Source organism: Oryctolagus cuniculus, chromosome 5 (assembly GCF_051225735.1).
Source record: "Oryctolagus cuniculus isolate XC-2025 breed Fujian yellow rabbit chromosome 5, ASM5122573v1, whole genome shotgun sequence".
Taxonomy (NCBI): Eukaryota; Metazoa; Chordata; class Mammalia; order Lagomorpha; family Leporidae; genus Oryctolagus; species Oryctolagus cuniculus.
Genome location: NC_142871.1, coordinates 37275487 through 37290188, shown reverse-complemented (window position 1 = coordinate 37290188; position 14702 = coordinate 37275487). Strand labels below are relative to the sequence as shown.

Genomic DNA, 14702 nt, shown 5'->3' with positions numbered 1-14702 from the left:
TGAAACCATCCAATCACAGCCTGCTGTCAGGCTCTGTTGTCATGTGGTTTCCGAAGCCACCCAATCACGGCCTGTTGCCAGGCAGTTTCTGTTATCAGTGGCCATCTTGGCATGACCTTTTCACCTCAGTGGCCATCTTGGCATGAACTTTTCACCTCAGTGGCCATGTAGATATGACCTTTTCACCTCATTCCACCACAGTATATTGCTGTTTATCTTCTGCCTGTTAATTGCTACCCTGATGAGTTGTAAAATGAGTGATAAAGAGAAAACTAGATAAAGATACATACCCTAGGTAATTAGATAATCCATACAGATGGGTTTTTTTTTTAGATAATTCTCAGCTTGGCATTAAAAGGAAATATATTGATCAGTTCTCCTTTTGCCAATTTTTAAGTTTTAGATATTTTTGCCCTTAACAAAATATACTCAGAATTCTCCCTAACCTCTCTCCCCAAATTTTAGATAATATTGATGCAAATCTTAGAGTTAATATAATTCATCCATAAATATTTTCAATATGTATCTGAAGTAATTAAGGATTTAACAAAATTATTATATTGTTTATACATCCCAAAACATCATCAATAATTACTGTCATCGAATATCCAACCAGTGCCCAAATTTTTCTCTTTATCTCATAATATTTTTTAAAAAGATTATAGCAGGATCTAAATAGATTTTTACATATTTCAACATATATTTCAAGTCCTTTAAAAGTATATTCTCCCTTTTTCCCCCTTGCGATTTTTATGTTGGATAGATGGGGCCATTTGCCCTATAGAGCTTTTCAGTCATGGTTTTGCTAATTGCATCCTCTGTGACTTTAGCAGTTTTTCAGCCCTTATATTTCTGCAGATTAGTAGCTGGGACCAGAGGACCTTTCAGATTCTTGTGTAATTTACTTACTTGTTTTTGCAAGTATACTTTTTAGGTGGTGTTGTTGTTTCAAGAAGTACATTGTGTCTACTCCTTGGTTTTGGGGGATGTTAGTCAGAATGGTCTCTGTCTAGATTTCATATTTATGATTCCAAGAATATAGTGATAGTTTTCTCCCTCCCTCCCTTCCTGCCTCCCTTTTCCTTCCTTCCTTTCCTTTTTTCCATATCAAACTTTCAATTGACTTTGTAATCACAAACTCAATGCTCCTTTAAACAAAATGCTTCACAAGACAAAGGTGGATAGACTGCTGTTCCATAGGGGTATAGGCAAGTGTTGTAGACAAAAATCATCACAAGATGTCAGTTTAGCTCAATATACATTATGCTTTTTTTATTCATTCTCTAAATTAGCTACAGTTCATTCAGAGAATACATATACTATTTGTATTTTTGTGTCTGGCTTATTTCTTTTTCTTTTTTTTAAGATTTATTTATTTATTTGAAAGGTAGAGTTACAGAGAGAAAGAGGCAGAGAGAGGTCTTCCATCTGCTGGTTCACTCCCCAGTTGGCCACAACGGCCGGAGCTGTGCTGATCTGAAGCCAGCAGCCAGGGGCTTCGTCCAGGTCGCCTACATGGGTGCAGGGGCCCAAGTACTTGGGCCATCTTCTATTGCTTTCCCAGGCCATAGCAGAGAGCTGGATGGGAAGTGGAGCAGCCAAGACTCAAACCAGCACCCATATGGGATGCCAGCACTTTTTGGGTCTGGCTTATTTCACTAAGGATAATGGTCTCCAGTTGCATCCATTTTGTTGCAAAAGTCAGAATTTAATTCTTTTTTTATGGCTGAGTAGTATTCTATTATGTATATGTACCATGTTTTCTTTATTTTGTCATCAGTTGATGGACATCTGGGAGCTAGAAATTCTGTAAAGAGAATAGCAAGATTTTATTTTTGCTCACAGCTTGAAACATTTGTTAAATCTCCCCCATTAGCTATCAACTATTGTCATTGACTATTTGTTTTTCCCGCTTTCCCTTCTCTCTTTGGATTGTTTATACATATTTATTATACCCATTTATTTTAGCAGTTGGGAAAACATTGTCCTTGATGGGGGGGCATTACTAAGAAGCAAAAGAAACATCTCTTTTCAGCTACAGGAATCTGCATTGTTTTTCTTGGTAAAGACTGGCTTCCTGGTATTATGCTGTGCTATTGTAGATTGTGATTTCTGCAAGTCATTAGAGGCATTGCCCTTGCCAACATGCGAAACAGCACTTCTCATGTTCTGGAAGAATTTACTCACTGCAGTGACACTAATTGAGTCACTTGGGAAGATAACACCCATTGAACATTTGCATCTTTTTCTTGTTTGTGGTGCAGAAGTCAAAAGATTATTGGTCTTATCCTTTTCAGGAGAAACTTCATGGGTGAATGAAGACTGTGTCTCTGCCCAGCAGTCTCAATGTCCAGAAGGGTGAGGATGAATGACATGGAATTTTTATCTTCTTTTAGTGATTGACACATGGCAATGTAGTTGAGTGGCATGGTGGCATTTCCTTGGTTTGTTTCATTTCAAAACAGAATAGTTAACAAAAGAGGAGATTGCTGGTGGCTTCAAAGACATAGCAGATTTTTTGTTTGCTTTACTGTGTACAAGACACTTTTATGTTAATTTATTATATTCATATGTTACAACAAAGACTTAAAAAAACTGGGTGGGGTATTAACTAATGCTTCTATGGTCAGGTCTTTTGACTAAAATTACTCCCACCAGAACACTTTTATATTAACAATCAAGTGCCTCAAATTTCTTCTTTCTGAGCCCAGGGGGAAAGGCTTGTCCAAAGAAAGTCTTACAATGAGAGAAAGACTTTAAGGAGTGGTTGCAGAGGGGTTGGCAGGTGCACCCCGATGACGAACATATGAGGCCCCGCTAACCCTCCTGGGCACCAACTCCACACATTAATGATGGCTGCTCCCTGTTCTTTACCTCAGTGTGGGCATGTGTCCCCACTCACCTCAGAGCCAAAGATTCCCCTTTTCTTCCTGTAGCCACCGCCCTTGACACTTTTCTGGGCTAAGTAGTACAAGTATGACAGTGAGACAGAAGAAAGAGCAAGGAATTCTTAGAATTAGGAAGAATTTTTAAATAACATTTGTTTCATTTGATGTTTAACTAAATGCAAACATATAAATTCTCCCCTCTTCCAACCTAAATTGCAAAACAAAGTCATGCTTTTGGAAATTATTTCTAGAATTTTAAGGGAAAAAATGATGATACTATCTGAAATTCTTTATTTCAGAATGTGACAGTTGATTCCATTAACATAGCCTCAAGATCAAAACTGTGTTCCCTCTAAGTTCAGAAAGATGTTGATTCCAAGGATTTTGATCAATACTGTAAAAACCCTTTCCATCTAGGGGGAGTGTGTGTGGTGTGTGTGTGGGGGTGTGTATGCATGTGCAGTATCCATCAGTATCTGCCTGCCTGGATTACGAAAATTAACATTCCTGGTTCTGTCAGAAAAGAGTGTATAAAGCAACATGAACCATAAGCTCTCCTTTTGTTTTAACTTAGACAAATGTTCTCAGAACTATGTTGTTTTCTTCAAAATTAAAACAAATTTTTTCTTTTGGATTTAATGAAGCATTGTTTGCTAAAGTCAGTTTGACATAGTAAGAGGGATGTCAGACTGACAAAACATGTGCAGCCTGATTAAAAACCAAACCTGAACCCCTTTAATGAATAATAAGACATATTTTACACACAAAAATGCTTATGGATAATGTGTTGGCTTTTGTACCATGCCACTTTGAGATGTCCCAATCCTCAGACCCAGCTGGCTTCTTCAGCAGCTTTTGGGTGGAAGAGCAGAGGGGTTAGAATAAAATGGAGACTTGAGTTGGAGTCTTGGTTTTGCCTGTGGGACTTTGCATTAGCCACTTCTCTGAGCTGCATCTATAAAACCAGAATAAAAATAGTGATGATGTCAGGTTCAGAAGATTTCATGTGAGAATTAAAACATCTAAAGAAAGGAAAATGCTTGATAAGTTATAAAAATAATATAGGTTAATTTTAGTTATGATATGTGGCATAATATAAGTACTCAAAAGTTTTAATATTTCTTAGTGGAATATTTATTTTATTGCTTGTTTTATTAGATGAATCTTATTCTTGAACATATATTAAGGTGTGCTTAGAACCAAACAGACAATATTCATATGGCTTTTTGTCAGGGTCCAAATGACACTGACAACTGGTCTTTTGCGAAAGCATAACAGTAATAATAACTAATATTGATATGGTTTTATTTTCTCCTGGTAACAACTCTTTATAAAAAACTTTTTTTGAAGCAGAACCATTATCTCAACTCCCATGTAATGAAATTAGGCACAAGCTGTGAAGAAATTGAAATATACTTTTGGAGACTACTGGAGGCAAGGAGGCAAACCAGGCAGTGAGGCCCAGATCTCTATGGCAAGGTGCACCCACAAGTCACAATCTGAGCCTATGACACTCCAATTGACCAGAGGAATGGAAAGAGCATAGGACAATGTGAAGAATCATTTGTGGCCCTGAGACTCCCTCTCCTGCTGATAGCTGGGGAGAAGGACACATGACAAGCTAGAAGATTGTCACCCACTGTCCTTGTAAGGAGCCTCAGCGGACCTTGATGACTGAGCCTGAATGATTGATCAAAATGTCTACCCAAGTATTTGAGAGTTGGAGCAGAGTAACAGAGAGATTACAATACTAATATGATGATCTTCAAGCACGGCAAGACCAGAAAGGAAGCTAGTGGTACTACATATCCACTCTTGTCATTTATTCTGTTGTAGGAATTCCTTCCCATCTCCATCTCCTCTGTCTTTGCATGACAAAGTTACAGTGATGATTCTGCCACTATTGATAATATTCTTATATAGCAATTTAAGTGGCTAGAAACATTTCATTGAATAAAACAATCTTACTAGACTAAATAAAACAAACTAACATTTCTGTTTGTGTGTTTAACTATTTAATAGTCCTATGGCAAGGAGCACGGGCCCTTGGGCATACAGTTGTGGTCCATACTAACGTAGGACACCTTGAGAAAGTTATCTTTCTTTTCTACTTGTCTCATTGCTGAGCTGGAAGTAATATCAGCACCTGGCTTACAGGTGACTGTTAGTTTTGGGTTTTTCTTTTTTGTTGTTGTTGGTTTTTTTGCTAATGATAACATGAAATAATAGATGTGTCCTTGCTCAGGTTTCATCTTGGGCAGTAAAAATAATATTAGTTTAAGGTTCACTTTTATTGGCAATAGCAAATAAAAATGAAAATAAGATGCAATTTTCATTTCATACATAATGAACCTACCATGATTTGTGTACACCTGTCACCTGTTTTGATGATAGAAGATAAATTTATATAGATTATCAGGAGAGAATTGTGACAAAATACTTTGGACTCCTCAAAATTTTATCCTTGGACCAGGAAATATGATCTTTAAGAACCTATCCTAAGGAAGCAGTGAAGGATGTTTTAGGCGTATGGATATTCATGGCAGCAGAGATGAAAATGTGCTCTGAGCAGCAAACTTTGAGAGGCAGGGAGGACATTAAGAAAAGGGTGTACTCCTGGATGGAGTTCTGGGCTCCTGACTTCGCCCTGGCCCAGACCTGGCTGTTTGCAGCCATTTGGGGAGTGAAACAATGGATAGAAGATTTCTTTCTCTCTTTGTCTCATCCTTGTCCTCACTCTATCATTTTGCCTTTCACATAAATAAATAAATCTTTGAAGAAAAAAAGGGGTGTACTGGATCTTTGGACCCCACTCACTGATCATATAATGGTTGATCCTGTCTTTAAGCTGAAAATTATTTTGTGGAATATTTATTAACATAAAATTTTAAATTAGAATTATGCAAATAACTTCATGAAAAGTGTTTTCTAACGTAAACTATATCAGGTCACTTTAATTTCATCAAACTATACCATTGAGAAATGTATGTGTGTTGTGTATTATATGAGTACAGTTTAGAAAGTGGAAAAGACATTGAATTAAAAAAAAAAAAAACAGAGAGTCCCTGCATATAACCCAAAAGTTGTATCCTATCATTTTAACAGAGGTACTGGTTAAACAAAGATAATAAGGATTTTGAGGCATATATTAATATCCTGAGTTATTAGAATAAAAATGTCAAAAGATGTAGAACACTAGAAAAAAGGAAAGATCTTATAGAGTTTTTCTAAGTTCCAAATAATAATTATGTACAATAGATGATAGGACTAGATAATTATAGACCCCAAATTATTTTCTTACTGTACTTCCTAAGAATTTTCTAATTTGGAGAATTGCAAGCAGCATAGAAATGTATATTCTTTAATAATCAAAACAATGGATGAGTTTTGTTTTGCATTTTCAGGTTTGACCTGCCACCAGTTATCCTATTTTCAATGGATGGCTTCAGAGCTGAGTATTTGCAAACATGGAGTACTCTAATGCCTAATATCAATAAACTGAGTAAGTCTTCTCCAACTAACGGCACACAAATGATAAAGACACCTACTTAGATGATGTCAAATGACGCAGCTTTCTTACTGGCTTTGATATTGACATTTTTTCTCAGCCCAGGTGCTCTCAAGATCACATGGCATCCATGTCTTTTCAGTGGGGAAAGTATTTTCATACTTGTTGGTTCTTCCTACCTTTTCTTTCTTCCTTTGGCAGCACACTCATCTGTTTGGTTATTTTGATTTATTGTGTTTGAATATAACTCCTTTCATATGCTTGCCCATATATACTGTTTCCAAAATAGTGTTTGTCAGAACTGGGTGCTGGGTCTGTGCAAAGTTGATACAGCTCCAGGACAAGATCCTGAAGAAACCTGGATTAGCTGCACAGATTCCACATCCACAAATACTCCAGTAGGTAAAAAGATCACGATCTAATTCCAGTTCTGGATTCAAATTGCCTGGAACTTGGCCTTTCCACTTACTAGCTGTGATGTCTCGGGTCACTTTCCCTCATCTTTTGGTGGCTCTTGCCTTTGGTCACTTAAATAGTCATGTCCTACCTGATGGGATTTCATGAGATGTGCAATTATTGGTTATTATTATAGTTGCTGATTTTATTATCATCTTTATCAGGATGTTGTGCACTTGGCCTCCACATAATTTAATAAAGGAAACAATAAAGGGGAGTTGGGTACCAAAGGATATAGCCAGAGGGTTAATACTACAGGGTCCATATTATTCACACTGCGCCATTCCCCTGTCCATTTTCTCCAGACTCTCCTTTACCTGCAAAATTTTCAAATTTTATGACTCCTGTTTTTATTTTCCTCCAAAATCTTAAAAAAAAAAAATACAACTGTTTTAGTCTGTTTGACTGCCTTTTCTAGCTCTTAGTTTCCTCATTTTTAAAATGAGACCATGAGATCTAATGATTTATACTGTAATCCCAACTCCAAAATGCCACAATTGTAGAAAGGTAAACTACTTTTCCCTACCTCGCTAAAAGTAATCTCTCCTGTTCTTCTCTCTCCCTCACCAGACACATGCACACCCTGAGGCACCTCTTTAGCAAAAAGATTGAGTTTTACACTTCCCACACTTGTACTGCTGAGCCACTTTGATCTGATAAACACTTACCAGCTTCTATTTCCTTATATAAATATCTCCAGATAATAGGTATATCAAGACTTGTTTCCTAAAGAGAATTTAACTAGCTAGGTCAAATTGGACCCCTTTTTAGATGGAATGATTGATTTATTCATACCATAAAGAATTGGAAATGATACTAATGATATAAATATATTTTATAAATATATATTTTATATATATAAAATAAATATATCAGTATATATTTTTAAATTTTTTTGAAGATTTATTTATTTATTTGAAAGTCAGAGTTACACATAGAGAGGAGAGGCAGAGAGGGAGAGGGGTCTTCCAACCTCTGGTTCACTCCCCAGATGGCCGCAACGGCTAGAACCACGCCGATCCGAAGCCAGGAGCTAGGAACCTCTTCTGGGTCTCCCACGCAGGTGCAGGGGCCCAAGGACTTGGGCCATCTTCCAGTGCTTTCCCAGGCCACAGCAGAGAACCGGATCGGAAGTGGAGCAGCTGGGTCTCAAACCAGCGCCCATATAGGATGCCGGCGCTTCTAGCCAGGGCATTAACCCGCTGCGTCACAGCACCAGCCCCATTAGTATATATTTATTATTAGCTTTTGGTTTTCTAATATTTAAAATATTTTAGTCATACATACAATATATTGATCTTCATCATGTGAATATATGACTAGCTAGGCCTGATAAGGCAAAACAGGGCAATTCTTTTCTAGGAGGCCAAATTAAGAATAGATGTGGTGAGATAGGATAAGAATAAAGGTAGCCTTCAAGTGAAGTGTGTGACAAGAAACATCACTGTTCAGGAAATCCAGGGTCCCATCTTTAGGGTCCCATCAAGCTCCCTGGGTTGAACGACATTGATTGTGAAGACAGAACTTGAATTAATACCACAGGGCAGTGGGTCACGTCTGTGACTACTATGTAGACAAGAATATGACGTTTCAAATCCTGCTCCGGTGAAGCGGAGACATCGTCTTGTCTTAGGTTTGCAGCCTACAAATCAAGATCAGCAAACTGTCAGTTGTGATAGTGAAAATTTAAGAATTTAAGAATTCTTAAACAGTTGAATTCTTAAATTTTCCACAGCAGATGCCATTGTTACCTGCACACTATTGTACAGTAGGTCTCTAAGTCTTACTCATCTTGCACAAATAAAATTTTTTACCAATTAATGAATAATTCCGTAATTTCCCTCTAACTCAGCCCCTGGAAACTACCTTTCTGTTCTTTACTTCATGATTATGACTATTTTGATATGCTGTTTTTGTGCTTTGATGCCTGATTTTTTCCCTTTTTATAATGTCATCAGGGTTCATTGTATGTGTAGGCCATATTTCCCCCTCTATTCATCTGTTCATAGGCCTTCAGATTATTATCATATCTTGTGATAATCATATCTTTGTGAATAGTGCTGTAGTGAACATGGAGTGCCTAGATTTGCATTTCCCTGATGATTAATAACATTGAACATCTTTTCAATACCTATTGGATATCCGTATGTGTTTTTTAACAGATATGTTTTTAAGTCCTTGGCCATGTGTTAATAGAAGAGTTTGTATTTTGCTATTGCATGCAGGAATTCCTTACTTACTTGGGACATTAACCCCTTGTCAGATTTACAATTTACAAATATTTTCTTTTGCTCTATACGATGCCTTTTTATTCTATTGATTGTTTCTTTGGCTGTACAAAATCTTTTTAGCTTCATATAGTCCCATTTAACTGTTTTTGCTTTTGTTGCTTGTGCTTTCGATATCATAGCCAGGAAATCATTGCCCAGCCTGATGGCATGAAATTTTCCTTCTATGCTTCCTTCTAGGCATTTTACTGTTTTAGCTCTTAGTTAAATCTGTAACCCAATTTGAGCTTTTTGTTTGTGGTGGTGGTGTACCATAAGGGTTCAAGTTTATTCTTCTGCTTATGGATATCTAGTTTTCTAACACCATTTCTTTTTTTTTTTCATTTTCAATTCTCTTTATATACAGAAGATCAGTTTAGTATATACTAAAGAAAGATTTCAACAGTTTGCACCCACACAGAAACACAAAATGAAAAATACTGTTTGAGTACTAGTTATAGCATTAAGTCACAATGTACAGCACATTAAGGACAGAGATCCTACATGAGGAGTAAGTGCACAGTGACTCCTATTCTTGACTTAACAAATTGACACTCTTGTTTATGGTGTCAGTAATCACCCTAGGCTCTTGTCATTCTTGTCATGAGTTGCCAAGGCTATGGAAGCTTTTTGAGTTCGCTGTCTCTGATCATATTTAGACAAGGTCATAGTCAAAGTGGAAGTTCTCTCCTCCCTTCAGAGAAAGGTACCTCCTTCTTTGATGATCTGTTCTTTCCACTGGGATCTCACTCGCGGAGATCTTTCATTTAGGTCATTTTTTTTTTTCCAGAGTGTCTTGTCTTTCCATGCCTGAAATACTCTCATGGGCTTTTCAGCCAGATCCAAATGCCTTAAGGGCTGATTCTGAGGCCAGAGTGCTGTTTAGGACATCTGCCATTCTATGAGTTTGCTGTGTATCCCGCTTCCCATGTTGGATCATTCTCTCCCTTTTTTTTATTCTATCGGTTCTAACACCATTTCTTCAAGAGACTGTACTTTTTGAAACCCTTGTTGAGGATGAGTTGACTTATACTGGTTTATGTCTGGGTTTTGTATTCTGTCCCATTGGTCTTTATGTCAATCTTTATGACTGTACCATCCTGTTTTAGTTACTATATATTTTCAAGTCAGGAAGTATGATGCCTCCAGCTTTGTTCTTTTTCAAGAGTATTTTAGCTATTCAGGGTCACCTGTGGTTCCATATGTTTTTTTTTTTCTATTTCTATAAAAATGCCATTGATATGTTGACAGCAGCTGCATTGATTCTGAAAATGACTTTGGGTAGTATGAACAGTTTCAACAATAGTAAGTCTTCAGCCCATAAGAATTAGATGTTTTTTAATTTGTTTATGTCTTCTTTAACTTCTTTGCCCAATATTTTATTGTTGTTACTATTAAGTCTTTTGCTTCACAATATTTATTTCTAAGCACTTTATTCTTTTTTATGCTATTATAAATGAGATTTTTTCTGAATTTAATTTTCAGCTGGTTCCTTATTAGTACATAGAAATGTAACTGATTTTTCTGTGTTGATTTTGTAACCTGTAACTTTACTGAATTTATTAGTTATAGTAGTTTTGGGGGAATCTTTGGTGTTTTCTATATATGATAATATGTTTTCCACATAGAGGGACAATATTCCTTCTTCTCTTATTTGAGTGTCTTTTATTTCTTACCTAATTGTTCTCACTAAGACTTCCAGTAATATATCAAAAAGAAGTGAGCAACATCCTTTTCTTGATCCTGATCTTTGTGGAAAGAGCTTTCTAATTTTAATCACTGGGCAGTATCTTAGCTGTGAGATTATCATATACAATCTTTATTGTGTTGAAGTAGTTTTCTTCTAGTCCTAATTTGGTGAGAGTTTTCATCATGAAATTTTTTAATGATCTTTGCCATGCATGCATGAAAGGTTTTCTACATTTGTTGGGATTATTATGTGATTTTTATCCTTCATTCTGTTAATGAGCTATAATCACATTAATAGATTGTCCTATGTTGAACCATCCTTAAACAAGGACATATATCACTTGGCTATGGTGTGTAATCTTTTTAATGTGTTGTTTAATTTGGTTTGCTAATATTTTGTTGAAGATTTTTATAACTATCTTTATCAGAGATATTAGTCTGGTATTTTCTTATAGTGTCTGTTTTGCTTTTATATTAGGGTAATGCTGTCCTCATAAGATGAGTTTAAATGTGTTCCTCTGTCCCCAGTTTTTTTGGAAGAATTTGAGAAAAATTGTCATTAGTTGTTTAAGTATTTGATGGAATTTGCTGATGAAGCAATCTGGTCCTGGACTTTTCTTTGCTGGAAAGTTTTTTACTGCTGATACAGTCTCTTTGCTAATTCTAAGTTTTCTACAAATTTTCTATTTCTTTAGTCTGGGTAGGTGATATGCTTCCAGGAATTTATCCATTTCTCCTAAATTATACAATTTATTGGAACATAATTGTTCATAGTAGTCTTCTATGATCCTAACAAAAGTAATTATTAGTTTATTAATTTTATAATATTAATTAAAATAATTGTTAGAGAAAAGTCCACTGTTGCTTTCTGTTTTGCTTGTAGTTCTTTTTACCCCCTTTTCCTCTCTTGCTGTCTTCCTTAATGTTTCATTTTTATTAGAATGATTTGCTTTTTTAAAAAAAAGATTTATTTATTTTATTTGAAAGGCAGAGTTACAGAGAGGCAGAGGCAGAAGCTTCCATTAGCTGATTCATTCCCCAGATGGCCGCCAGGCCATAGGTGCGCCAGTCCAAAGCCAGGAGCCAGGAGCTTCCTCCGGGCCTTCCCATGTGGGTGCAGGTGCCCATGGACTTGCGCCATCCTCCACTGCTTTCCCAGGCCGTAGCAGAGAGCAGGATGGGGAGTGGAGCAGCCGGGGCTCAAACAGGCACCCATATGGGATGCCAGCACTGCAGCCAGCCCTGAATGATGTGCTTTGATTCCTTTCTCTTTTTATTTTATTTCTATGGTTTTTGCATAAAATATATTTTCCTTATAACAGTTTATTTTAAGCTGGTAAGAACTTAATTTCAATTTCATAGAAAATTCAATACTTTTACTTCTCAATGCAGTTATTAATGTCACAGTTTACATCTATATTGTGTATCCATTAACATAGGATTTAGTTATAGCTATTTCTAATACTCTTGCCTTTTAACTTTTGTACTAGAATAAGTGATTTTCCTGCCACCATTATAATAAAACAATGTTCTATAATTGTCTATGTGTTTACCTTTGCCAATAAGTTTTATACTTTCTTATGTAATTTCTTATTTGTTGCTGTATAGTGTATTTTGTTTCAAGTTGAAGAATTCCTTTAGCATTTCTTCCAAGGCAAGAAGAGTGGTGATGAATCTCCTCAGCTTTTGTTTGTCTAGGAAAGTCTTCCTCTAAAAAATTTACTACGTCCTTTTTTGAAGGACAGTTTTCTTGGTAGAGTATTCTTGGTTGGTAGGATATTTTTTTTCTTTGAACATTTTTTATAGATCATCCTACTCCCTTCTGGCTTGCAGGGTTTCTGTTGAAAAAATTAGCAGTTAGTTTTATAGAGCTCCCCTTGTATGTTCTACCTTGCTTTTCTTTCACATCTTTCAAAATTGTCTCTGATTTTTGACAAACTGATTATAATGTGTCTTGGTGTGGATTTCTTTAGGCTCGTTGTATTGGGTTCCCTTGGAGATTTGAAGTTATTATTTCTTTGAATTCACTTTCTGGTTCTTTCTCTTTCTCATCTCATTCAGAAAATTCCTTACAGCATATACTGGCCCCATGCATCTTTTAATCTTTATTTGCTCCCTTTTATTCTTTTTTCTTTTCCTTCTTCTGCCTGAATGATTTCCAATGACATGTCTTTGGATTTCCAGCTCATACCTTCTGCTTGATCTGGTCTGCTATTTAATTCTTCTCATGAATTTTTCAGCTCAGTTATTATATTATTCTGTTTCGTGATTTCTATTCAGTGCTTTTTATATTGTCTCTTTGTTGTAGGTTTTATTTTGTATATACATTGTTCTCCTAACCTCAGTGAGTATCTTTATGATGATTGTTTTGAATTGTCTCTTGGATAAATCATGTATCTCTGCTTCATTAGGGTTAGTTTCTGAAGATTTATCTTGTTTCTTTGTTTAGAGCATATATTCCTCTTTCTTAATTTTTCTTTACTCTCTGTGCTGGCATCTGAGCATAAAACAAAATAACCGTCTCTCTAGCTTCATTGCCTGGACTTCTAAAGGAGAAACCCTCACCAGTCAGCCTGGTCAAAGGTTCTGAAGGCTCCTCAAAATTCCATGCTAGGCCAACCTTCTTTTGTTGTTCCAAGCACCCCCACTAGGTGTCAAGAGCAAGTTAGTTTCCCCAAGTGCTTTGGGATAAGCAAGATTAAAGCCAGTTTCTTAGGAAGTCACCAGAGAAGTCAGATCATTAGATACCATTTACCATTCTTCCTGTCTCCAGGGATAAGTTGGGGTCTAGGTGTTCTTTTAAACCTCTTTTCTCTGTGCTGAGTTTAGGGAGGGGCTGAGGTGACTATCTTGCTGGATCAAATCACTGCCTTTGTTCTGTCCGGCTCCCAGATGACCAGAGTATTCCACATCCTGTTAGTGCTCCAAAACAGGCAAGTCAGAAACCAGTCCTTTGGGAACTCCCTGTTGGGACATTGGATATGTGGTCCAACTCTTTCCCTCACCGTGAGAAACTGAGAGCTGAGATTTATCACCTGCTGAGCAGAGAGGAGCTGTGGTTATGCCTGCATGACAGGCAAACCTCCCCTTTGTTCTGTGTAGTCCCCAGGCTACCAGTGTATACTGGATCCCATCACCTCTCCAAGACAGGTGAGATTGAAATCAGTCCTTTGGGTAACACCAAACTTGGGATGTCAGATTTGTGCTCCAATTCTTTACATCCTTGGGAAGAACCTGAGAGCTGGGGCTTTCCTCCTGATAATTTAGTGCTGTGCTACAACCCACTCCTAGATTACGGTGAAAGCAGGTTTCCCCTTCCTACCAGTTTTGACATAGCTGGTTTCACACTTGCTTCATAATTAGGAGCCTCCCTAAGTAGTTCCTGGATTTTACTCAGAGGAAATTGATTGATTGCTATTGAATGGTCGTGTCTGCAATGGGAAGAAGAGTCCAAGGCTTCCTATTTGAACATCTTTCTGACATCAGTCCTGTCTGTCTTTCATCCTTTTTTCTCTATGTGCCCAGGATTTGGAATGCTTACCTGAAACTCCTGGGAAAAGAGCAGTTGTAGAGCTTATTAATCTTGATTTTGTTGAGTGATGGTGATGTCATAAGCCAACCAGGTAGCTAGTCTTTGCAGGAGATTGTTCTACTAAATACATGCCAAAGTGAAAGTATTTCAAGCCTGTGAATGTTGCTGAGTAGCTTGCCATGTTTTCAGTTTGTAGGAATGTCATAATTAATAGTATTTAATTATGCTTATTCTTATATAAGAATTCCATAAAGAGTACATTATAATTTTGACTTGTCTATTCTCTTGGCCACTTTACTTATTCATTAATGTAGTCTTTTTGTCCCTCCTTAAAGTTTAAAGTTATTGTAAGCCTAGCTACA

At 36.7% G+C, this 14702-nt stretch overlaps 1 protein-coding gene across 2 annotated transcripts in view; it reads left to right on the top strand.

Moving 5' to 3' along the window:
- The window catches only part of ENPP3 (ectonucleotide pyrophosphatase/phosphodiesterase 3), a 105937-nt gene that overhangs the window by 20827 nt on the left and 70408 nt on the right, over window positions 1-14702 (top strand). For both annotated transcript variants that reach the window (XM_070074616.2, XM_008263526.5), the window contains 2 exons: window positions 2298-2358; window positions 6293-6390. In XM_070074616.2, coding sequence (XP_069930717.2) covers window positions 6324-6390 — 67 coding nt within the window. In that variant the 5' untranslated portion in view covers window positions 2298-2358; window positions 6293-6323. The remainder of the gene's footprint in view (window positions 1-2297; window positions 2359-6292; window positions 6391-14702) is intronic.